The sequence below is a fragment of the Coregonus clupeaformis genome, chromosome 14 (genome assembly GCF_020615455.1).
Source record: "Coregonus clupeaformis isolate EN_2021a chromosome 14, ASM2061545v1, whole genome shotgun sequence".
Taxonomy (NCBI): Eukaryota; Metazoa; Chordata; class Actinopteri; order Salmoniformes; family Salmonidae; genus Coregonus; species Coregonus clupeaformis.
This window is the reverse complement of record NC_059205.1, coordinates 2,616,451-2,641,009: the sequence shown is the minus strand read 5'-3', so window position 1 is coordinate 2,641,009 and position 24,559 is coordinate 2,616,451. Positions and strand designations below refer to the sequence as shown.

Below are 24,559 nucleotides of genomic sequence, written 5' to 3'. Positions count from 1 at the left end.
TACCTGTACACCTAGTGGCTCCCTACTGTACTACCTAGTGGCTCCCTACTGTACCACCTAGTGGCTCCCTACTGCACTACCTAGTGGCTCCCTACTGTACTACCTAGTGCCCCTACTCCACTACCTAGTGGCTCCCTACTGTGCTACCCTAGTGGCTCCCTACTGTACTACCTAGTGGCTCCTACTGTACTACCTAGTGGCTCCCTACTGTACTACCTAGTGGCCCCTACTGTACTACCTAGTGGCTCCCTCCTGGCTCCACGTACTACCTAGTGGCTCCCATACTCCACTACCTAGTGGCTCCCTACTGTACTACCTAGTGGCTCCCTACTGTACTACCTGGTGGTCCCTACTGTACTACCCTAGTGGCCCCTACTGTACTACCTAGTGGCTCCCTTTCCCACTACCTGGTGGCTCCTACTGTACTACCTAGTGGCTCCTACTGTACTACCTAGTGGTTCCCTACTCCACTACCTAGTGGCTCCCTACTGTACTACCTAGTGGCTCCTCACTGTACTACCTAGTGGCTCCCTACTGTAACTACCTAGTGGCTCCCTACTGTATGCTACCTAGTGGCTCCACTGTACTACACTAGTGGCTCCCTACTGGTACTACCCTAGTGGCTCCCTACTGTACTACCCTAGTGGCTCCTGGTTCCTCAGTGGCTCCCTACTGTACTACCTAGTGAATCTCACTGCATCTACCTAGTGGCCCCTACTGTACTACCTAGTGGTTCCCTACTCCACTCACCTAGTGGCTCCCTACTCCACCACCCTAGTGGCCTACTGTACTACCTAGTGCTCCCTACTGTAACTACCTAGTGGCTCCCTATCCACTACCTAGTGGCTCCTACTGTAACTACCTAGTGGCTCCACTACCACCTACCTAGTGGCTCTCCACTGACTACCCCTAGTGGGCTCCCTACTCCACTACCTAGTGGCTCCCTACTGTACTAAGTGGCTCCTACTCCACTACCTAGTGGTCCCTACTGTACTACCCTAGTGGCCCTACTGTACTACCTAGTGGCTCCCCACTGCACTACCTAGTGGCTCCCTACTCCACTACCTAGTGGCTCCCTATTCACTACCTAGTGGCTCCCTACTGGTACTACCTAGTGGCTCTACTGTACTACCTAGTGGCTCCCTACTGTACTGACCTAGTGGCTCTGCTCACTACCTAGTGGCCTCCGTGTACTACCTAGTGGCCCTACTGTACTACCAGTGGCTTCCCTACTGTACTACCTAGTGGCTCCTACTCACTACCAGTGGCTCCCTACTGTACTACCTAGTGGCTCCCTATCCACCCTAGTGGCTCCCTCTGTACTACCTAGTGGCTCCCTACTGTACTACCTAGTGGCTCCCTCCCTGTCCTACTACCTAGTGGTCCCTCTCACTGCCTAGTGGCTCCCTACTGTACTACCCTAGTGGCTCCCTACTCACTACCTGGTGGCTCCCTACGTACTACCTAGTGGCTCCTACTGCACTACCTAGTGGACCCTACTTACTACCTAGTGGTCCCTACTCTGACTACCTAGTGGCTGGCCCCACTGCACCTAGTGGCCTACTGTACTACCTAGTGGCTCCCTACTGTACTAGCCTAGTGGCCCCTCACTACCCCTGTGGCCCTACTGTACTACCTAGTGGCTCCCTACAATGTACTCACCTAGTGGCTCCCTACTGTACTACCTAGTGGCTCCCTACTGTACTCACCTGGTGGCTCCTGCTGTACTACCTAGTGGCTCCCTACTGTACTACCCTAGTGGCTCCCCCTGCACTACCTAGTGGCTCCCTGCTGCACTACCTAGTGGCTCCCTCACTGTACTACCTAGTGGCTCCCTCTACTACCTGGTGTCTGTACTACCTAGTGGCCCCTACTGTACAATACCTAGTGGCTCCCACTGTACTACCTAGTGGCTCCCTACTGTACTACCTAGTGGCTCCCTACTGTACTACCTAGTGGCTCCCTACTCACTACCTAGTGGCTCCCTACTGTACTACCTAGTGGCTCCACCCACTGTGGCTGCCCTAGTGGCTCCCTACTGTACTACCTAGTGGCTCCTATCCACTGCCCCTAGTGGCTCCCTACTGTACATACCTAGTGGCCCCTACTGTACTACCTAGTGGCTCCCCTGTACTACCTAGTGGCTCGACTGCTACACCCTGGCCTACTGTACTACCTAGTGGCTCCCACTGTACTACCTAGTGGCCCCTACTGTACTACCTAGTGTCTCTACTGTACTACCTAGTGGCTTCACTACTTACTGTATCCGATGGCCCCTACTTTGTACTACCCCTAGTGGCTCCCTACTGTACTACCTAGTGGCTCCTCACTGTGGCTCCCACACCTAGTGGCCCCCCACCGTACTACCCAAGTGGCCCCCTACTGCACCACCTAGTGGCTCCTACTGTGCTACCTAGTGGCTCCCTACTGTACTACCAGTGGCTCCCTAACTGCCCTACTGTACACACTAGTGGCTCCCTACTGTACTACCTAGTGGCTCCCTACTGTACTACCTAGTGGCTCCCTACTCCACTACCAGTGGCTCCCACTGTACTACCTAGTGGCTCCCACTGTACTACCTAGTGGCACCCTACTGTACTACCTAGTGGTCCCTACTGTACTACCTAGTGGCTCCCTACTGTACACCCAGTGGCTCCCTACTGTACTACCTAGTGGCCCCTACTGTGCTCACCTAGTGGCTCCCTACTGTACTACCTAGTGGCTCCCTACTGTCTACCTAGTGGCTCCCTACTGTACTACCTGGTGGCTCCCTACTGTACTACCAGTGGCTCCCTACTCCACTACCTAGTGGCTCCCTACTGTACTACCTAGTGGCTCACTGCCCTAGTGGCTCCCTACTGTACTACCTAGTGGCTCCCTACTGTACTACCTAGTGGCTCCCTACTCCACTACCTAGTGGCTCCCTACTGTACTACCTAGTGGCTCCCTACTGTACTACCTAGTGGCTCCCTACTGTACTACCTAGTGGCTCCCTACTCCACTACCTAGTGGCTCCCTACTGTACTACCTAGTGGCTCCCTACTGTACTACCTAGTGGCTCCCTACTGTACTACCTAGTGGCTCCCTACTCCACTACCTAGTGGCTCCCTACTGTACTACCTAGTGGCTCCCTACTGTACTACCTAGTGGCTCCCTACTGTACTACCTAGTGGCTCCCTACTGTACTACCTAGTGGCTCCCTACTGTACTACCTAGTGGCTCCCTACTGTACTACCCTAGTGGCTCCCCACTGTACACCTAGTGGCCCTACTGTACTACCTAGTGGCTCCCTACTGTACTACCCTAGTGGCTCCCTCTCCACTACCTAGTGGCTCCCTACTGTACTACCTAGTGGCTCCCTACTGTACCACCCTAGTGGCCCTACTGTACTACCTAGTGGCTCCCTACTGTACTACCTAGTGGCTCCCTACTGTACTACCTAGTGGCTCCCTACTGTACTACCTAGTGGCTCCCTACTCCACTACCTAGTGGCTCCCTACTGTACTACCTAGTGGCTCCCTACTCCACTACCTAGTGGCTCCCTACTCCACTACCTACTGTTGTTTAGTGTCTTGTCTGACAGCCATATGTGGCTCTGGTCAAAGTAATGCACTATAGAGTTAATAGGGCTCCCTAACCCTAACCCTAACCCTAACCCTAACCCTATAGAGTTAATAGGGCTCCCTAACCCTAACCCTAACCCTAACCCTATAGAGTTAATAGGGCTCCCTAACCCTAACCCTAACCCTAACCCTAACCCTATAGAGTTAATAGGGCTCCCTAACCCTAACCCTAACCCTAACCCTATAGAGTTAATAGGGTGCAATTTCAGATCTGTGTCTGTTACAGTGATACCTACATATCTATAGTGCATTCGGAAAATATTCAGACCCCTTACCTTTTTCCAAATTTTGTTACATTACACCCGTGTTCTAAAATGGATTAAATTAATTTCCTCATCAATCTACACACAATACCCTATAATCACAAATCGATTTAATTTTTTGAATTAATAGCAAATTTATAAATGTATTGTGTCGAGGCACATATATGGGGAAGGGTACCAGCATTTATTTGCAGCATTGAAGGTCCCCAAAAACACAGTGGCCTCCGTCATTCTTCAATGGAAGAAGTGTGGAACCACCAAGAATCTTCCTAGAGCTGGCCGCCTGGCCAAACTGAGCAGAGTTCCTCTGTGGATATGGGAGAACCTTTCAGAAGGACAACCATCTCTGCAGCACTCCACCAATCAGGCCTTTATAGTAGAGTGCCCAGACGGAAGTCACTCCTCAGTAAAAGGCACATGACAGCCCACTTGCAGTTTGCCAAAAGCCACCTAAAAGACTCACCGACCTTGAGAAACAAGATTCTCTGGTCTGATGAAACCAAGATTGAACTCTTTGGCCTGAATGCCCAGCGTCATCTGGCACCATCCCTACGGTGAAGCATGGTGGTGGCAGCATAATGCTGTGGGGATGTTTTTCAGCGGCAGGGACTCGGAGATTAGTCAGGATCGAGGGAAAGATGAACGTAGCAAAGTACAGAGAGATCCTTGATGAAAACCTTCTCCAGAGCACTCAGGACCTCAGACTGGGGCGAGGATTCACCTTCCAACAGGACAACAACCCTAAGCACACAGCCAAGACAACGCACGAGTGGCTTCGGGACAAGTCTCTGAATGTCCCTGAGTGGCCCAGCCAGAGCCCGGACTTGAACCCGATCGAACATCTCTGGAGAGACCTGAAAATAGCTGTGCAGCGTCGCTCCCCATCCAACCTGACAGAGCTTGAGAGGATCTGCAGAAAAGAATGGGAGAAACTCCCCAAATACAGGTGTGCCAAGCTTGTAACGTCATACCCAAGAAGGATCAAGGCTGTAATCGCTGCCAAAGGTGCTTCAACTAGGTACTGAGTAAAGGGTCTGAATACTTATGCAAATGTTATATTTCCGTTTTTTTCTAAAAATCTGTTTTTGCTTTGTCATTATGGGGTATTTTGTGTAGAATGATGAGGGACAAAAAAACAATTTAATCAATTTTGGAGTAAGGCTGTAACGTATCAAAATGTGGAAAAAGTCAAGGGGTCTGAATACCTTCCGAATGCGCTGTACCTACCTCATGTCTCTGTTCCAGTGATCCCTCCATATCTACCTACCTCATGTCTCTGTTCCAGTGATCCCTCCATATCTACCTACCTCATGTCTCTGTTCCAGTGATCCCTCCATATCTACCTACCTCATGTCTCTGTTCCAGTGATCCCTCCATATCTACCTACCTCATGTCTCTGTTCCAGTGATACCTCCATATCTACCTACCTCATGTCTCTGTTCCAGTGATCCCTCCATATCTACCTACCTCATGTCTCTGTTCCAGTGATCCCTCCATATCTACCTACCTCTATGTCTCTGTTCCAGTGATCCCTCCATATCTACCTACCTCATGTCTCTGTTCCAGTGATCCCTCCATATCTACCTACCTCATGTCTCTGTTCCAGTGATCCCTCCATATCTACCTACCTCATGTCTCTGTTCCAGTGATCCCTCCATATCTACCAACCTCATGTCTCTGTTCCAGTGATCCCTCCATATCTACCTACCTCATGTCTCTGTTCCAGTGATCCCTCCATATCTACCTACCTCATGTCTCTGTTCCAGTGATCCCTCCATATCTACCTACCTCATGTCTCTGTTCCAGTGATCCCTCCATATCTACCTACCTCATGTCTCTGTTCCAGTGATCCCTCCATATCTACCTACCTCATGTCTCTGTTCCAGTGATACCTCCATATCTACAAATCTATGGCTGTATAGAGTGCTCATATTGACTCTGTGTCTGTATGTGTGTCTGTCTGCAGGGATGCTAAGATTGCCCACTCCGACAGAGTCCAGTGTGGTGTGACCGGGGAGCAGCTGTGGCTCAAGGTGAATGAGCCCACAGAGAAAGATAAGGGCAAATACGTAATGAATATCTGTGACGGCAAGGACGGGGTTAAGAGGTTCTGTGACCTGTCTGGACAAGGTGAGGAACCCACACCCACAGAAAGACACACACACACAGAAACACACACACACACACACACACAGAAACACACACACACACACACACACACACACACAACAGAAACAGAAACACACACACACACAGAAACACACACACACACACACACACACACACAGAAACACACACACACACACACACACACACACAAACAGAAACAGAAACACACACACACAGAAACACACACACACACACACACACACACACACACACACACAGAAACACACACACACAGAAACACACACACACACACAGAAACACACACACACACACAGAAACACACACACACAGAGAAACACACACAGAAACACACACACACACACAGAAACACACACACACACACACAGAAACACACACACACAGAGAAACACACACACACAGAGAAACACACACACACACACAGAGAAAAACACACACACAGAGAAACACACACAGAAACACACACACACACACAGAAACACACACACAGAAACACACACACACACATACCTTTTTAAGTATCTAGTGCAGGCAACTTTGATGGAGGTGGGGGCCACAAAATATCTGAAGTCATCATGAGGGGCCGCAGTGGCTCATGGTTCTGTGTACACACAGCCATACCCACATTTGCAGTCAGAGCCAGCCCTAGACTTTAGGGGCCCTAAGTGACATTTTGTTGGGGGGCCCTGCCACTTTGCGAGCAAAACATTTTAGCAGCCCCCCTCTTGACAGCGGAAAGAAAAATGTTTTAGAGGTCATTTTCTGCAATTCTACACATTTTGCAATGGGGGCGTAGAGAAAATGTTGCAGTTTTAATGCAGATTTGCTGCAATTCTACACTTTTTGACATGGGGCGGAGAGAAGATTTTGCCGTAACACTTTACAATAAGGTTCCATTTGTAAAGGGTTTATAAAGGGTTTGTAATTACATTATTAATGGTGATTTAATCATTTGTAAATGTATTATAAAACATTAATAAATGGGTTATAACAAATGGGTCAAACTAGTGCGCTAGCCAGTCAGTGCTTGTCAAATAGTGAGCCACTATTTAACTCCAGCTATTAACTATTTATAAATGCACTTATAAATGTGTATAATATTGAACCCTTATGTATCATCATGCAACCTTATGTTAAATGGTTGCACATTTAAACAATAGTTATTTTCTCGCTTTTGGGTGTGATGCATTGTTGCTCTGTCCCAGGAACAGAAATGGTTGGTTTTCAGACCAATGGTCAGGTCAAACGTCAACAGTGAAGAGGCGACTCCGGGATGCTGACCTTCTAGGCAGAGTTGTAAAGAAAAAGCCATATCTCAGACTGCCCATCTTAATCTTTTATTTTTATAGGCCAGTCTGAGATATGGCTTTTTCTTTGCAACTCTGCCTAGAAGGTCAGCATCCCGGAGTCGTCTCTTCACTGTTGACGTTTTGTGGGTACTATTTAATGAAGCTGCCAGTTGAGGACCTGTGAGGTGTCTGTTTCTCAAACTAGACACTCTAATATATTTGTCCTCTTGCTCAGTTGTGCACCAGGGCCTCCCACTCCTCTTTCTATTCTGGGTAGAGCCAGTTTGCGCTGTTCTGTGAAGGGAGTAGTACACAGCGTTGTACGAGATCTTCAGTTTCTTGAAAATGTCTCGCATGGAATAGCCTTCATTTCTCAGAACAAGAATAGACTGATGAGTTTCAGAAGAAAGTTCTTTGTTTCTGGCAATTTTGAGCCTGTAATCGAACCCACAATTGCTGATGCTCCAGATACTCAACTAGTCTCAAGAAGGCCAGTTTTATTGATTCTTTAATCAGCAAAACAGTTTTCAGCTGTGCTAACATAATTGCAAAAGGGTTTTCTAATGATCAATTAGCTTTTTTAAATGATGAACTTGGATTAGCAAACACAACGTGCCATTGGAACACAGGACTGATGGTTGCTGATAATGGGCCTCTGTACGCCTATGTAGATATTCCATTAAAAATCAGCTGTTTCCAGCTACGGGTCTGACTTAGAATGTGTGGACAACTACAAATACATAGGTGTCTGGTTAGACCGTAAACTCTCCTTCCAGACTCACAATAAGCATCTCCAATCCAAAGTTAAATCTAGAATCGGCTTCCTATTTCGCAACAAAGCCTCCTTCACTCATGCCGCCAAACATGCCCTCGTAAAACTGACTATCCTACCGATCCTTGACTTCGGCTACAAAATAAAAAAATTACAAAATAGCCTCCAACACTCTACTCAGCAAATTGGATGTAGTCTATCACAGTGCCATCCGTTTTGTCACCAAAGCCCCATATACTACCCACCACTGTGACCTGTACGCTCTTGTTGGCTGGCCCTCACTACATATTCGTTGCCAAACCCACTGGCTCCAGGTCATCTATAAATCACTGCTAGGCAAATCCCCGCCTTATCTTAGCTCACTGGTCACCATAGCAACACCCACCCGTAGTATGCGCTCCAGCAGGTATATCTCACTGGTCATCCCCAAAGCCAACACCTCCTTTGGTCGCCAGTCCTTCCAGTTCTCTGCTGCCAATGACTGGAACGAACTGCAAAAATCTCTGAAGCTGGAGACTCTTATCTCCCTCACTAACTTTAAGCATCAGTTGTCAGAGCAGCTTACCGATCACTGCACCTGTACACAGCCATTCTGAAATTAGCCCACCCAACTACCTCATCCCCATATTGTTATTTATTTTGCTCATTTGCACCCCAGTATCTCTATTTGCACATCATCATCTGCATATCTATAATTCCAGTGTTAATACTAAATTGTAATTATTTTGCACTATGGCCTATTTATTGCCTTACCTCCATAACTTATTACATTTGCACACACTGTATATTCATTTTCTATCGACTTTATGTTTTGTTTTACCCCATATGTAACTCTGTGTTGTTGTTTTTATCGCACTGCTTTGCTTTATCTTGGCCAGGTCGCAGTTGTAAATGAGAACTTGTTCTCAACTGGCTTACCTGGTTAAATAAAGGTTAAATAATAAATAAATAAAATAAAAAATCAGCTTTCCAGCTGCAATAGCCATTTACAACATGAACAATGTCTACACTGTATTTCTAATCAATTTTATGTTATTTTAATGGACAAAAAAAGTGCTTTTCTTTCGAAAACAAGGACATTTCTAAGTGATCCCAAACTTTTGAACGGTAGTGTATATGCTGTAGTAAATGTTTACAACTCATTAATAAATGGTCAGTAGGTGTCCACTTTCTTTCAAGGTATCTTTTCAGCAGTTATAAATGTTGGTAACTCATTTGTTAATGGTCAGTGGGTTGCCACTTTAAAATAAGCTATCATTTTAGCAGTTACGTTGATAACTCAGTTATGTTGATAACTCAGTTATAAATGTTGATAACTCAGTTATAAATGTTGATAACTCAGTTATAAATGTTAATATCTCTGTCACTTTAAAATAAGGTATATTTTTAGCAGTTATAAATGTTCAATTCAAGTTATAAATGTTTATAGATCTGTGACTTTAAAATAAGGTATACTTTTAGCAATTATATGTAAATCATTTCTAGATGATTTGAGAGTTTTTTCAGAGCTTAGATGTACTTATAGGTAGTACATTACGGTTACCATTTCACAGCAGAGCATTCACCATACTTAGTCTATCACAGAGAAGTGGTAAGTGTGTTGATATCATGTGGTATTATGTTAGGAGTGCTGTCCTAGATATAAGTTGGGCATCAGGATTTCAAAGGTGGGTCAAGACACATCATGATAACCAACCTCTTCTGTTCCTGGGACAGAGCAACAAAGCATCGCACCCAAAAGTGAGAAAATAACTATTTTTCAACTGTGCAACTATTGAAAATAAGGTTTTATGATGAGACATAAGGGTTCATCTTATAAGCATTTTTAAGTGCGTTTATAAATGGTTAATAATGAGGTCAATATTAGCTCACTATTTGGGAAACACTAACCAGTTATTGCACTATTTTGACAAATGTGGTAGAACAGTTTATTAATGGGTTATAATGCATTTACAAATTATTAAATACCTATTAATAATGTAATTATAAACCCTTTACAAATGGAACCTTATTGTAAAGTATTACCGATTTTATCAAATTTCACGCAATTCTACTCATTTGGGGCAGAGAGAAAAATGTGCCCTTTTACAGCTAATTTCCTGCAATTCTACATATTTTGCCATAGGGTGGAGAGAAGTTTTTAATATGATATCTGAGTGAGAGTGACTAACGAAATTAATGGAGGCCCATCACGAGTGTCTGTTTCTGTGGGTTGGTCAGTTGACTAAATAAATAATAATATGCCATTTAGCAGACGCTTTTATCCAAAGCGACTTACAGTCATGTGTGCATGCATCTTTATGTATGGGGTGGTCCCGGGGATCGAACCCACTACCCTGGCGTTACAAGCGCCATGCTCTACCAATTGAGCTAGTGTCTGTTATTGTGGGTTGGTCGGTTGACTAATATATACATCACTAGTGTCTGTTACTGTGGGTTGGTCGGTTGACTCCGGGAGGGGAGGGAGAGAGAGAGAGAATTAGAGGGAGCATACTTAAATTCACACAGGACACCAGATAAGACAGGAGAATAACACCAGATATAACAGACTGACCCTAGCCCCCCCGGCGCATAGACTATTGCAGCATAGATACTGGAGGCTGAGACGGAGGGGGGGTCGGGAGACACTGGGGCCCCGTCCGACGATACCCCCGGACAGGGCCAACCAGGTAGCATATATATAAAATGTAAATGTAAAAATATATCCCCACCCACTTTGCCAAAGCACAGCCCCCACACCACCAGAGGGATATCAACAGACCACCAACCTACTACCCTGAGACAAGGCTGAGTATAGCCCACCAACCTACTACCCTGAGACAAGGCTGAGTATAGCCCACCAACCTACTACCCTGAGACAAGGCTGAGTATAGCCCACCAACCTACTACCCTGAGACAAGGCTGAGTATAGCCCACCAACCTACTACCCTGAGACAAGGCTGAGTATAGCCCACCAACCTACTACCCTGAGACAAGGCTGAGTATAGCCCACCAACCTACTACCCTGAGACAAGGCTGAGTATAGCCCACCAACCTACTACCCTGAGACAAGGCTGAGTATAGCCCACCAACCTACTACCCTGAGACAAGGCTGAGTATAGCCCACCAACCTACTACCCTGAGACAAGGCTGAGTATAGCCCACAAAGATCTCCTCCACCGCATGACCCTGAGGGGGCGCAAAACCAGACAGGAAGATCACGTCTGATCTCAACCCACTCAACTGACGTACCCCTCCTAGGGGCAGCATGGAAGACCCCTCCTAGGGACGGCATGGAAGACCCCTCCTAGGGACGGCATGGAAGACCCCTCCTAGGGACGGCATGGAAAGGACCAGTAAGCCAGTGACTCAACCCACTCAAGTGATGCACCCCTCCTAGGGACGGCATGGAAAGCACCAGTAAGCCAGTGACTCAACCCACTCAAGTGATGCACCCCTCCTAGGGACGGCATGGAAAGCACCAGTAAGCCAGTGACTCAACCCACTCAAGTGACGCGCCCCTCCTAGGGACGGCATGGAAAGCACCAGTAAGCCAGTGACTCAACCCACTCAACTGACGTACCCCTCCTAGGGACGGCATGGAAAGCACCAGTAAGCCAGTGACTCAACCCACTCAAGTGACGCACCCCTCCTAGGGACAGCATGGAAGACCCCTCCTAGGGACGGCATGGAAGAGCACTAGTAAGCCAGTGACTCAACCCACTCAAGTGACGCACCCCTCCTAGGGACGGCATGGAAGAGCACTAGTAAGCCAGTGACTCCACCCACTCAAGTGACGCACCCCTCCTAGGGACGGCATGGAAAGGACCAGTAAGCCAGTGACTCAACCCCCGTAATAGGGTCAGAGGCAGAGAATCCCAGTGGAGAGAGGGGAGCCGGCCAGGCAGAGACAGCAAGGGTGGTTCGTCACTCCAGTGCCTTGCCGTCCACCTTCGCACCCCTGGGCCAGACTACACTCAATCATAGGACCTAATGAGATGAGTCTTCAGTAAAGACTTAAAGGTCGAGACCGAGTCTGCGTCTCTCACATGGATAGGCAGACCATTCCATAAAAATGGAGCTCTATAGGAGAAAGCCTCCAGCTGTTTGCTTAGAAATTCTAGGGACAATAAGGAGGCCTGCGTCTTGTGACCGTAGCATACGTGTAGGTACAGTGAGGGAAAAAAGTATTTGATCCCCTGCTGATTTTGTACGTTTGCCCACTGACAAAGACATGATCAGTCTATAATTTTAATGGTAGGTTTATTTGAACAGTGAGAGACAGAATAACAACAAAAAAATCCTAGAAAAACGCATGTCAAATATGTTATAAATTGATTTGCATTTTAATGAGGGAAATAAGTATTTGACCCCTCTGCAAAACATGACTTAGTACTTGGTGGCAAAACCCTTGTTGGCAATCACAGAGGTCAGACGTTTCTTGTAGTTGACCACCAGGTTTGCACACATCTCAGGAGGGATTTTGTTCCACTCCTCTTTGCAGATCTTCTCCAAGTCATTAAGGTTTCGAGGCTGACGTTTGGCAACTCGAACCTTCAGCTCCCTCCACAGATTTTCTATGGGATTAAGGTCAGGAGATTGGCTAGGCCACTCCAGGACCTTAATGTGCTTCTTCTTGAGCCACTCCTTTGTTACCTTGGCCGTGTGTTTTGGATCATTGTCATGCTGGAATACCAATCCACAACCCATTTTCAATGCCCTGGCTGAGGGAAGGAGGTTCTCACCCAAGATTTGACGGTACATGGCCCTGTCCATCATCCCTTTGATGCGGTGAAGTTGTCCTGTCCCCTTAGCAGAAAAACACTCCCAAAGCATAATGTTTCCACCTCCATGTTTGACGGTGGGGATGGTGTTCTTGGGGTCATAGGCAGCATTCCTCCTCCTCCAAACACGGCGAGTTGAGTTGATGCCAAAGAGCTCGATTTTGGTCTCATCTGACCACAACACTTTCACCAAGTTCTCCTCTGAATCATTCAGATGTTCATTGGAAAACTTCAGACGGGCATGTATATGTGCTTTCTTGAGCAGGGGGACCTTGCGGGCGCTGCAGGATTTCAGTCCTTCACGGCGTAATGTGTTACCAATTGTTTTCTTGGTGACTATGGTCCCAGCTGCCTTGAGATCATTGACAAGATCCTCCCGTGTAGTTCTGGGCTGATTCCTCACCGTTCTCATGATCATTGCAATTTCACGAGGTGAGATCTTGCATGGAGCCCCAGGCAGAGGGAGATTGACAGTTATTTTGTGTTTCTTCCATTTGCGAATAATCACACCATATGTTTTCACCTTCTCACCAAGCTGCTTGGCGATGGTCTTGTAGCCCATTCCAGCCTTGTGTAGGTCTACACTCTTGTCCCTGACATCCTGGGAGACCTCTTTGGTCTTGGCCATGGTGGAGAGTTTGGAATCTGATTGATTGATTGCTTCTGTGGACAGGTGTCTTTTATACAGGTAACAAGCTGAGATTAGGAGCACTCCATTTAAGAGTGTGCTCTTAATCTCAGCTCGTTACCTGTATAAAAGACACCTGGGAGCCAAAAAACTTTCTGATTGAGAGGGGGTCATATACTTATTTCCCTCATTAAAATGCAAATCAATTTATAACAATTTTGACATGCGTTTTTCTGGATTTTTTTGTTGTTATTCTGTCTCTCACTGTTCAAATAAACCTACCATTAAAATTATAGACTGATCATTTCTTTGTCAGTGGGCAAACGTACAAAATCAGGATCAAATACTTTTTTCCCTCACTGTATGTATGGCAGGACCAAATCGGAGAGATGGGTAGGAGCAAGCCCATGTAATGCTTTGTAGGTTAGCAGTAAAACCTTGAAATCAGCCCTAGCCTTAACAGGAAGCCAGTGCCATCCAGGACCTATATACTAGGCAGTGTCAGAGGAAGGCCCAAAAAATTGTCAAGGACTCGAGCCAACCTAGTCATAGACTGTTCTCTCTGCTTCCGCACGGCAAGTGGTACCAGAGCGCCAAGTCTAGGTCCAAAAGGCTTCTTAACAGCTTCTACCCCCAAGCCATAAGACTCCTGAACTATTTATCAAATGGCCACCCGGACTATTTACTATTTGCATTGACCTACCTGTCCCCCCCACCCCTTTGTTTTTACACTGCTGCGACTCTCTGTTTATTATCTATGCATAGTCACTTTACCCCTACCTATAGTGCCTTGCAAAAGTATTCATCCCCTTGGCATTTTTCCTATTTTGTTGCATTACAACCTGTCATTTAAATTGATTTTTATTTGGATTTCATGTAATGGACATACACAAAATAGTCCAAATTGTTGAAGTGAAATGAAAAAAATTACTTGTTTCAAAGAATTCAAAAAAATAAATAATGGAAAAGTGGTGCGTGCATATGTATTCACCCCCTTTGCTATGAAGCCCCTAAATAAGATCTGGTGCAACCAATTACCTTCAGAAGTACCATAATTAGTTAAATAAAGTCCACCTGTGTGCAATCTAAGTGTCACATGATCTGTCACATGATCTCAGTAAATATACACCTGTTCTGAAAGGCCCCAGAGTCTGCAACATCACTAAGCAAGGGGCACCACCAAGCAAGTGGCACCATGAAGACCAAGGAGCTCTCCAAACAGGTCAGGGACAAAGTTGTGGAGAAGTACAGATCAGGGTTGGGTTATAAAAAAATATCCGTAACGTTGAACATCCCATGGAGCACCATTAAATCCATTATAATAAAATGGAAAGAATATGGCACCACAACAAACCTGCCAAGAGAGGGCCGCCCACCAAAACTCACGGACCAGGCAAGGAGGGCATTGATCAGAGAGGCAACAAAGAGACCAAAGATAACCCTGAAGGAGCTGAAAAGCTCCACAGCGGAGATTGGAGTATCTGTCCTTTAGAACACTTTAAGTCGTACACTCCACAGAGCTGGGCTTTACGGAAGAGTGGTCAGAAAAAAGCCATTGCTTAAAGAAAAAAATAAGCAAACACATTTGATGTTCGCCAAAATGCATGTGTGAGACTCCCCAAACATATGGAAGCTTTTTGGCCATCAAGGAAAATGCTATGTCTGGCGCAAACCCAACACCTCTCATCACCCCGAGAACACCATCCCCACAGTGAAGCATGGTGGTGGCAGCATCATGCTGTGGGGATGTTTTTCATCGGCAGGGACTGGGATACTGGTCAGAATTGAAGGAATGATGGATGGTGCTAAATACAGGGAAATTCTTGAGGGAAACCTCTTTCAGTCTTCCAGAGATTTGAGACTGGGACGGAGGTTCACCTTCCAGCAGGACAATGACCCTAAGCATACTGCTAAAGCAACACTTGAGTGGTTTAAGGGGAAACATTTAAATATCTTGGAATGGCCTAGTCAAAGCCCAGACCTCAATCCAATTGAGAATCTGTGGTATGACTTAAAGATTGCTGTACACCAGCGGAACCCATCCAACTTGAAGGAAAAATGACAAGGGGGGTGAATACTCTGCAAGCCACTGTACATGTACAATTACCTGCACATTGACTCGGTACCGGTACCCCCTGTATATAGCCTCGTTATTACCTCGACTAACCTGTACCCCCGCACATTGACTCGGTACCGGTACCCCCTGTATATAGCCTCGTTATTACCTTGACTAACCTGTACCCCCGCACATTGACTCGGTACCGGTACCCTCTGTATATAGCCTCGTTATTACCTTGACTAACCTGTACCCCCGCACATTGACTCGGTACCGGTACCCTCTGTATATAGCCTCGTTATTGTTATTTTATTGTTACTTTTGTTTTTATTTTGTAAATATTTTCTTAACTCTGTTTTCTTAAAACTGCATTATTGGTTAAGGGCTTGTAAGTAAGCATTTCATGGTAAGGTCTACACCTGTTGTATTCGGAGCATGTGACAAATACAATTTGATTTGATTTGTAGAGAGACTAGCACTGAAGTAATATGATAAAATGTTTTGCTTCTAGTCAAGATTCTAGCAGCTGTGTTTAGCACTAACTGAAGTTTATTTAGTGCTTCATCCAGGTAGCTGGAGAGTAGAGCATTGCAGTAGTCTAATCTAGAAGTGACAAAAGCATGGACGAGCTTTTCTGCATCATTTTTGGACTAAACTTTTCTGATTTTTGCAATGTTACGAAGATGGAAAAAACCTGTCCTTGAAATATTCTTGATATGTTCGTCAAAAGAGAGATCAGGGTCCAGAGTAATGCCGAGGTCCTTCACAGTTTTATTTTAAACGACTGTACAACAATCAAGATTAATTTTCAGATCCAACAGCAGATCTCTTTGTTTCTTGGGACCTAGAACTAGCATCTCTGTTTTGTACGAGTTTAAATGTAAAACATTTGCCGCCATCCACTTCCTTATGTCTGAAACACAGGCTTCCTGGGTAGGCAATGTCGGGGCTTCACCATGTTTAATCGAAATGTACAGCTGTGTGTCGTCAGCATAGCAATGAAAGTTGACATTGTGTTTCCGAATGACATCACCAAGAGGTAGAACATATAGTGAAAACAAAAGTTGTCCAAAACAGAACCTTGAGGAACACCGAAACGTACAATTGATTTGTCAGAGGACAAGCCATCCACAGAGACGAACTGATATCTTTCTGACAGATAAGATCTAAACCAGGCAAGAACTTGTCCATGTAGACTAATTAGGGGTTCCAATCTCTCCAAAAGGATGTGGTGATCGATGGTGTCAAAAGCAGCACTAAGGTCTAGGAGCACGAGGACAGATGCAGAGCCTTGGTCTGACGCCATTAAAAGGTCATTTGCCACCTTCACGAGTGCAGTCTCAGTGCTATGATGGGGTCTAAAACCAGACTGAAGCATTTCGTATGCATTATTTGTCTTCAGGAAGGCAGTGAGTTGCTGCGCAACAGATTTTTCAAAAAGTTTTGAGAGGAATGGGAGATTTGTTACAGGCCGATTCGTTTTTTAAAAACATTTTCCAGGTGAACGTTTGGCTTTTTCAAGGGAGGCTTTATTACTGCCAGGTTTATTGAAAGTGGTACATATCCAGTGGATAGGGAGCCATTTATTATGTTCAACATAGGAGGGCCAAGCACAGGAAGTAGCTATTTCAGTAGTTTAGTTTGGAATAGGGTCCAGTATGCAGCTTGAAGGTTTTGAGGCCATTACTATTTTCATGAATGTATCAAGAGATACAGGATAAAAAAACTTGAGTGTCTCCATTGATCCCAGGTCCTGGCAGTTCTGTGCAGACTCAGGACAACTGAGCTTTGGAGAAATACGCAGATTCAAAGAGGAGTCTGTAATTTGCTTTCTAATGATCATGATCTTTTCGTCAAAGATGTTCATGAATTCGTCACTGCTGAAGTGAAAGCCATCCTCTCTTGGGGAATGCTGCTTTTTAGTTAGCTTTGCGACAGTATCAAAAATAAATATTGGATTGTTGTTATTCTTCTCAATTAGGTTGGAAAAATAGGATGATCGAGCAGCAGTGAGGGCTCTTTGATATTGCACGGTACTTTCTTTCCAAGCTAGTAGGAAGACTTCCAGTTTGGTGGAGCGCCATTTCCGTTCAAATTTTCTGGAAGCTTGCTTCAGGGCTCGAGTATTTTCTGTATACCAGGGAGCTAATTTCTTGTGACAAATGTTTTTTGTTTTTAGGGGTGCGACTGCATCTAGGGTATTACGCAAGTTTACATTTAGATCCTCAGTTAGTTCGTTAACTGATTTTTGTACTCCGACGTCCTTGGGTAGGTGGAGGGAGTCTGGAAGGGCCTCTAGGAATCTTTGGGTTGTCCAACAATTTATAGCGCAGCTTTTGATAATCCTTGGTTGGGGTCTGAGAAAATTATTTGTTGCGATTGCGAACGTAATAAGATTGTGGTCCGATAGTCCAGGATTATGAGGAAAAACAATTTGATCCACAATTTTTATTCCACGGGACAAAACTAGATCCAGGGTATGACTGTGGCAATGAGTAGGTCCAGCGACATGTTGGACAAAATCCACTGAGTCGATGATGGCTCCAAAAGCCTTTTGGAGTGGGTCTGTGGAGTTTTCCATGTGAATATTGAAGTCACCAATTATTTTTATATTATCTGCCATGACTACAAGGTCCGATAGGAATTCAAGGATGAATGCTGTATACGACCCAGGAGGCCTGTAAACAGTAGCTATAAAAAGTGATTGAGTAGGCTGCATAGATTTCATGACTAGAAGCTCAAAAGACAAAAACGCAGTCATTTATTATTATTTATTTTTTTAATTTGCTGTCGTAAATGTTAGCAACACCTCTGCCTTTGCGTGATGCGCGGGGGATATGGTCACTAGTGTAACCAGGAGGAGAGGCCTCATTTAACACAGTCAATTCATCAGGCTGGAGCCATGTTTCAGTCAGGCCAATCACATCAAGATTATGATCAGTGATTAGTTCATTGACTATGAATCCCTTGGAAGTGAGGGATCTAACATTAAGTAACCCTATTTTGAGATGTGAGATATCACAATCTCTTTCAATAATGACAGGAATGGAGGAGGTCTTTATTCCAGTGAGATTGCTAAGGCGAGCACCGCCATGTTTAGTTTTGCCCAACCTAGATCGAGGCACAGACACTGTCTCAATGGGGATAGCTGAGCTGACTACACTGACTGTGCTAGTGGCAGACTCCACTAAGCTGGCAGGCTGGCTAACAGCCTGCTGCCTGGCCTGCACCCTGTCTCATTGTGGAGCTAGAGGAATTAGAGCCCTGTCTATGTTGGTAGATAAGATGAGAGCACCCCTCCAGCTAGGATGGAGTCCATCACTCCTCAGCAGGCCAGGCTTGGTCCTGTAGCACCCCTCCAGCTAGGATGGAGTCCATCACTCCTCAGCAGGCCAGGCTTGGTCCTGTAGCACCCCTCCAGCTAGGATGGAGTCCATCACTCCTCAGCAGGCCAGGCTTGGTCCTGTAGCACCCCTCCATCTAGGATGGAGTCCGTCACTCCTCAGCAGGCCAGGCTTGGTCCTGTTTGTGGGTGAGTCACTGAAAGAGTGTCAATTATCTACAAATTCTATCTTTTGGGAGGGGCAGAAAGCTGTTTTCAAACAGTGATTGAGTAGTGCGAGTCTGCTGTAGAGCTCATCACTCCCCCTAACTGGGAGGGGCCAGAGACAATTACTCAATGCCGACACATCTTTCTAGCTAATTTGCACGCTGAAGCTATGTTGCGCTTGTTGACCTCTGACTGTTTCATCCTAACATTGTTGGTGCCGACATGGATAACAATATCCCTATACTCTCTACACTCGCCAGTTTTAGCCTTAGCCAGCACCATCTTCAGGTTAGGCTTTACGTCGGTAGCCCTGCCCCCTGGTAAACAGTGTATGATCGTTGGACGATTGTTTTTAAGTCTAATATTGTGGGTATTGGAGTCGCCAATGACTAGGGTTTTTAATTTGTCAGCACTAATGGTGGAAGGCTTCGGTGGCTCAGACCCCGTAACGGGTGGAGAAGAGACCTGAGAAGGCGCGGCCTCTGACTCCGACTCGTTGCTTAATGGAGAGAACCGGTTGAAAGTTTCTGTCGGCTGAATGAGCGACACCGGTTGAGCATGCCAACAGCATTTCTTTCCAGAAGCCTTAAGAAAATTGTCCGGCTGCAGGGACTGTGCGGGGGGGATTTATACTACTATCTGTACTTACTGGTGTCACAGATGCTGTTTCATCCTTTCCTTCACTTACATTGCCCTTGCCTAACGATTGCATCTGAAGCTGGGCTTGCAGCACGGCTATCCTCACCATAAGGGGATAGTTCTCCTGCATATTATGAGTACAGTGACTGCAATTAGATGGCATAGTGTTAATGTTACTACTTAGCTTTTTCAGCTGGTGGAGGTCCTGTAGAACCATGTCCAGATAAAGAGTCCTGTAGAACCATGTCCAGATAAAGCCTCCTGTAGAACCATGTCCAGATAAAGGGTCCTGTAGAACCATGTCCAGATAAAGGGTCCTGTAGAACCATGTCCAGATAAAGGGTCCTGTAGAACCATGTCCAGATAAAGCCTCCTGTAGAACCATGTCCAGATAAAGGGTCCTGTAGAACCATGTCCAGATAAAGGGTCCTGTAGAACCATGTCCAGATAAAGGGTCCTGTAGAACCATGTCCAGATAAAGGGTCCTGTAGAACCATGTCCAGATAAAGGGTCCTGTGGAACCATGTCCAGATAAAGGGTCCTGTGGAACCATGTCCAGATAAAAGGTCCTGTAGAACCATGTCCAGATTAAAAGTCCTGTAGAACCATGTCCAGATAAAGGGTCCTATAGAACCATGTCCAGATAAAGGGTCCGGGGTGAAAAAGTTGAATGAAAAAAGTCAAGCGAGGAAAACACTAAGATGTTAGTAAATGTGTTAAATGCAGAGTTTTGATTAAATGGTTATTACAAGTAAAAACCGAAAAGTTTGTCAGGTAGCTAAGTAGCAACAAACAGCACAGCAGCTCAGAGACAAGTCTGGAAGTTGTAATCAACCCAAGAACAATGAATACAGCTGGAAACAGACTGCTCTGAAGGCCATTATTTCAGCCCAGGGTGTGAGAACTATCTGCCATGCTGCTAATTTCATCTGAAGGCTGAATGCTGGCGTTAGGGCTGTGGAGCTGTCTCTGTGTATCTAGCTGGTCACTAATGGGTTGTTTGTCATTGCAGCCTGGGAGGAAGCCTTCGTAGAGTTCCAGAGGCTGAAGTAAGTTCACCAACTCTACACCAGCGTTCTTGGTCTCTTATTATGAAGCCAGACAGACAGATGCAGTGTATATAGTTGTTGTTGTGACATGTTCCTGACCCTGTGTCTGTCTCTCTGTCTGTCTTCCTCAGGGCTGCTGCCATTGCAGAGAGAAGTGAGTGGTTATTTATATTCTCCAATATTATGAAACATCTTCTCTTCCTGCTCTGGGCTGGTGGGAGGGGCTCTGAATGTTACACTGTGTGTGTGTGTGTGTTAACACTGACCATCCTGTATTGCAGACCGTGCCCGTGTGGTGGGAGGTCTGCCAGATGTGGTGACCATCCAGGAGGGCAAGGTAACTAGGATCCCTCTCACTCAATTCAAAGGGCTTTATTGGCATGGGAAACATATGTTTACAAAGCCAAAGCAAGTTTCTCTCTCGCACGCTCACACTCTCTCTCTCGCTCACACTTTCTCTCTCTATCTCTCTCTCACTTCCCACTTCTCTCTCTCTACCTCTCTCTCTCGCGCTCACACTCACACTCGCTCTCTCTCTCTCTCTATATATATATATATATATATATATATATATATATATCTCTCTCGCTCGCTCTCTCACTTCCCACCTCTCCCTCTCTCGCGCTCACACTCTCTCTCTCTATATATTATATCTCACACTCACTCTCTCTCTCTCTCTCTCTCTCTCTCTCTCTCTCTCTCTCTCTCTCTCTCTCTCTCTCTCTCTCTCTCTATATATATATATATATATATATATATATATATCTCACACTCTCACTGTCCACTTCTCTCTCTCTTTCTCTGTCTTTGTTTCTCTGTCTCTCTTTCTCTCCACTTCTCTCCTCTTCCCTCCGTGTCTGTATGTTATTTGGGAACAGAGTGTTTAATATTGTGCTGACATCATGCCTCCCCACTTCTCCAGTCTCTGAACCTGACAGGCAATGTGTGGGGTGACCCCGCACCCGAGGTCACCTGGATGAAGAACGACAGAGAGCTGGTGTCTGACGAACGTTACGCCCTCAAGTTTGAACACGGCAAGTTTGCCAGCATCACCATCGCCTCAGTAACCACGACCGACTCAGGGAAGTACGCACTCCTGGTGAAGAACAAGTATGGAACCGAGGCAGGAGAGTTCACTGTGTCTGTCTACTTCCCAGAGGATGAGAAGAAAACAGAGTAGAGGAGGATGGAGTTGGGATGGAGTTGGGATGGAGTTGGGATGGGGGGATAGATGGAGGAGTAGTTATAACAGGCTGAAGGATGACAGGGCGACCTCCAAAGCTCTTTACCCCAGTGCATGATGGTAAACAGAGAACAGGCTGGAAGCATTCAGGAGATGACAAAGATTTGTTGCTGAGAGGTCTTGGTACATATCCTTCTGCTGTCATGTTGAAACCAGAAGCCCCCAGGGCATCATGTCTATACTGATGTGTTGAATCTAAATGATGAACCTGGGAAGAATGAAGGATTGCTCTCCATCTGTCTCTGTCAGGCACTGGGATGAACAGCTGGGAGGATAATATAGTTGAGTAGAAAGCATAGTGTTATACTCTGCTGTTGATGTTGCTTGGTTTGTGGTCTTTGTAGATGTAAGGATGTTTTGGTCCAACCAGGAGATGGTTGACTAGTCTGTCTGCTGCTTTCAGATAAACACGCTGTTACTCACTTCCCATGTTAGTAGACCATTACTTTGGGTTAAACTTTAGAAATACATTGGGCTAAACTTTGAACTCTGACTGTAACTTGCCAATATGTAGAAGTGTTAGACAACCACAACATATATTACAGCAGAGGTCAGAGGTTAGAGATCAGAGGAGACTGGAGGGTTGAGGAAGCAGAGGCATTAAAGGCCCAGCAGGCAGTCTGTGTGTACATCCCAAATTGCACCCTATTCCCCATTGGCCCTGGTCAAAAGTAGTGCACTGTGTAGGGAATAGTGAGCCATTTGGGATGGTGTTTCTGTATAGCCCTGTATCTCTAGTGTGTTCATGTGAAACTAGTTCTGTCTGTCTGACAGCCTCAGGCCTGGATACATAACACATTGACACAATGGTGTGCGCTCGCACACACACACACACACACACACACACACACATACACACACACACACACACACACACATACACACACACATACACACACACACACACCCACAAACACGTAACTCAACATAAACTATATACTTCTAGAGGCATTTACTACCAGTTTGTCTATAGAATTTCTGTAGGTTGACATGACACGGAAGGAAGGAAGGAAGGAAGGAAGGAAGGAAGGAAGGAAGGAAGGAAGGAAGGAAGGAAGGAAGGAAGGAAGGAAGGTGGAGTTAGGCTACAGATGGTGACAGAACACATAACAATGTCAAAGTTCGCTGTGAGAGCTACTTTATGAAATGTGTTTTGTGTTCATTGAAAGTAATAACCTACTGTCCTCCTCATGACTCGTGTCCCTGTGTTAATAAAGGTGCTTTACTCACGGTCTCTCCTCCTTATCTTCATACAATAGTAGATGGATGTTAGTATTGATTGTATCACTCAACTACTGTAACCAAGTCCACTCAGGACAGAACTGTCTGTTCGTCATAATAAGCAGGATGTTTTCATGTTATGAATATGAGGCAGCGGAGAACGACTGCCCCTGCTGGCTGACCGCGGTACTGCTGGCACTGTATGCAGAAAATAGGATCACCAATTATGGTGAATGGAAAAATGGAGATCTTCATGGTCAGTCTCTGTGTAAATAAACAAATGTCTCAAAGGCAATCATGGTACCAATAATTGCTTCTAAGACACCAGATGTACTGTATGTTCTTGAAGTGATTATTTTTAAATCGCACACAGAAGAAGTTAAGTATAATTTAGTTTCTAATGGAAGCCTGCAGTACCCTGGTCGGCCTTCAACTAGAGTCACTCAATGAGAGGGGGCAGCACTGAGCTAGCCTGCAACATCACTTCATGGAGTAGCTCAAACTGGGCATGTTATGTCTCCATGAGACATCATCTTAAAGACGAAGTCCGGATCTTAAGCACAACAAATTCGTAATATATGGTACTAATTGGATTCGTAACGTATCATACAAATTGCACAACAACAAAAAATACATATATGAAATGTATGATGACGTAGTACACAAAAACCAGGGACTCGTTTTGGCTCGTGAGCACCACTTTCAAAACTGCTGGCTGAAATTATACAAAAGTTCTGGAGTATCACTTTAACCAACTTAATTTGGCTTCAATGTGCTATTGAGACTTCACATAGAAATGAATGGTGTCACTTGATCAATGGCTTTGTCCATTCATACTGTATGTAGTCATTGATGTGAGGTCATGGACTGTTACAAAATATAAATCATTTTTTCACCATCATGGCTTTTCCATAAAGTCACATGACATTGTCACATAGCTGCAGCTGGTAGCCCTGCTGTTGTGTTATGTTGTTCTTTTGGGTTCTGTTGCATTCTGTTGTTCTGTTGTGTTGTGTTCTGTTGTGTTCTGTTCTGGAGTCTGTTGTGTTCTGTTGTTCTTTTGTGTTCTGTTGCATTCTGTTGTTCTGTTGTGTTGTGTTCTGGAGTCTGTTGTGTTCTGTTGTTCTTTTGGGTTCTGTTGCATTCTGTTGTGTTGTTTTCTGTTGTTCTGTTGTTCTGTTCTGTTCTGGGGTCTGTTGTGTTCTGTTCTGTTCACCGGACGAGCTACCTTGTCCCAGACCTTCTGTTTTCAACTCTCTCTCTCTCTACCGCACCTGCTATTTCAACCTCTAAATGCCCGGCTATGAAAAGCCAA

The 24,559-nt window shown here is 45.5% G+C and overlaps 1 protein-coding gene across 1 annotated transcript in view; it reads left to right on the top strand.

The window, feature by feature from the left end:
* LOC123492382 (myomesin-1-like) overlaps positions 1–23,252 on the top strand; it is a 39,630-nt gene extending 16,378 nt beyond the window's left edge. The window contains exons 3-7 of the mRNA XM_045224908.1: positions 5,853–6,016; positions 20,744–20,780; positions 20,912–20,934; positions 21,062–21,117; positions 21,703–23,252. Coding sequence (XP_045080843.1) covers positions 5,853–6,016; positions 20,744–20,780; positions 20,912–20,934; positions 21,062–21,117; positions 21,703–21,960 — 538 coding nt within the window. The 3' untranslated portion in view covers positions 21,961–23,252. The remainder of the gene's footprint in view (positions 1–5,852; positions 6,017–20,743; positions 20,781–20,911; positions 20,935–21,061; positions 21,118–21,702) is intronic.
* Positions 23,253–24,559: the final 1,307 nt, after the last annotated feature.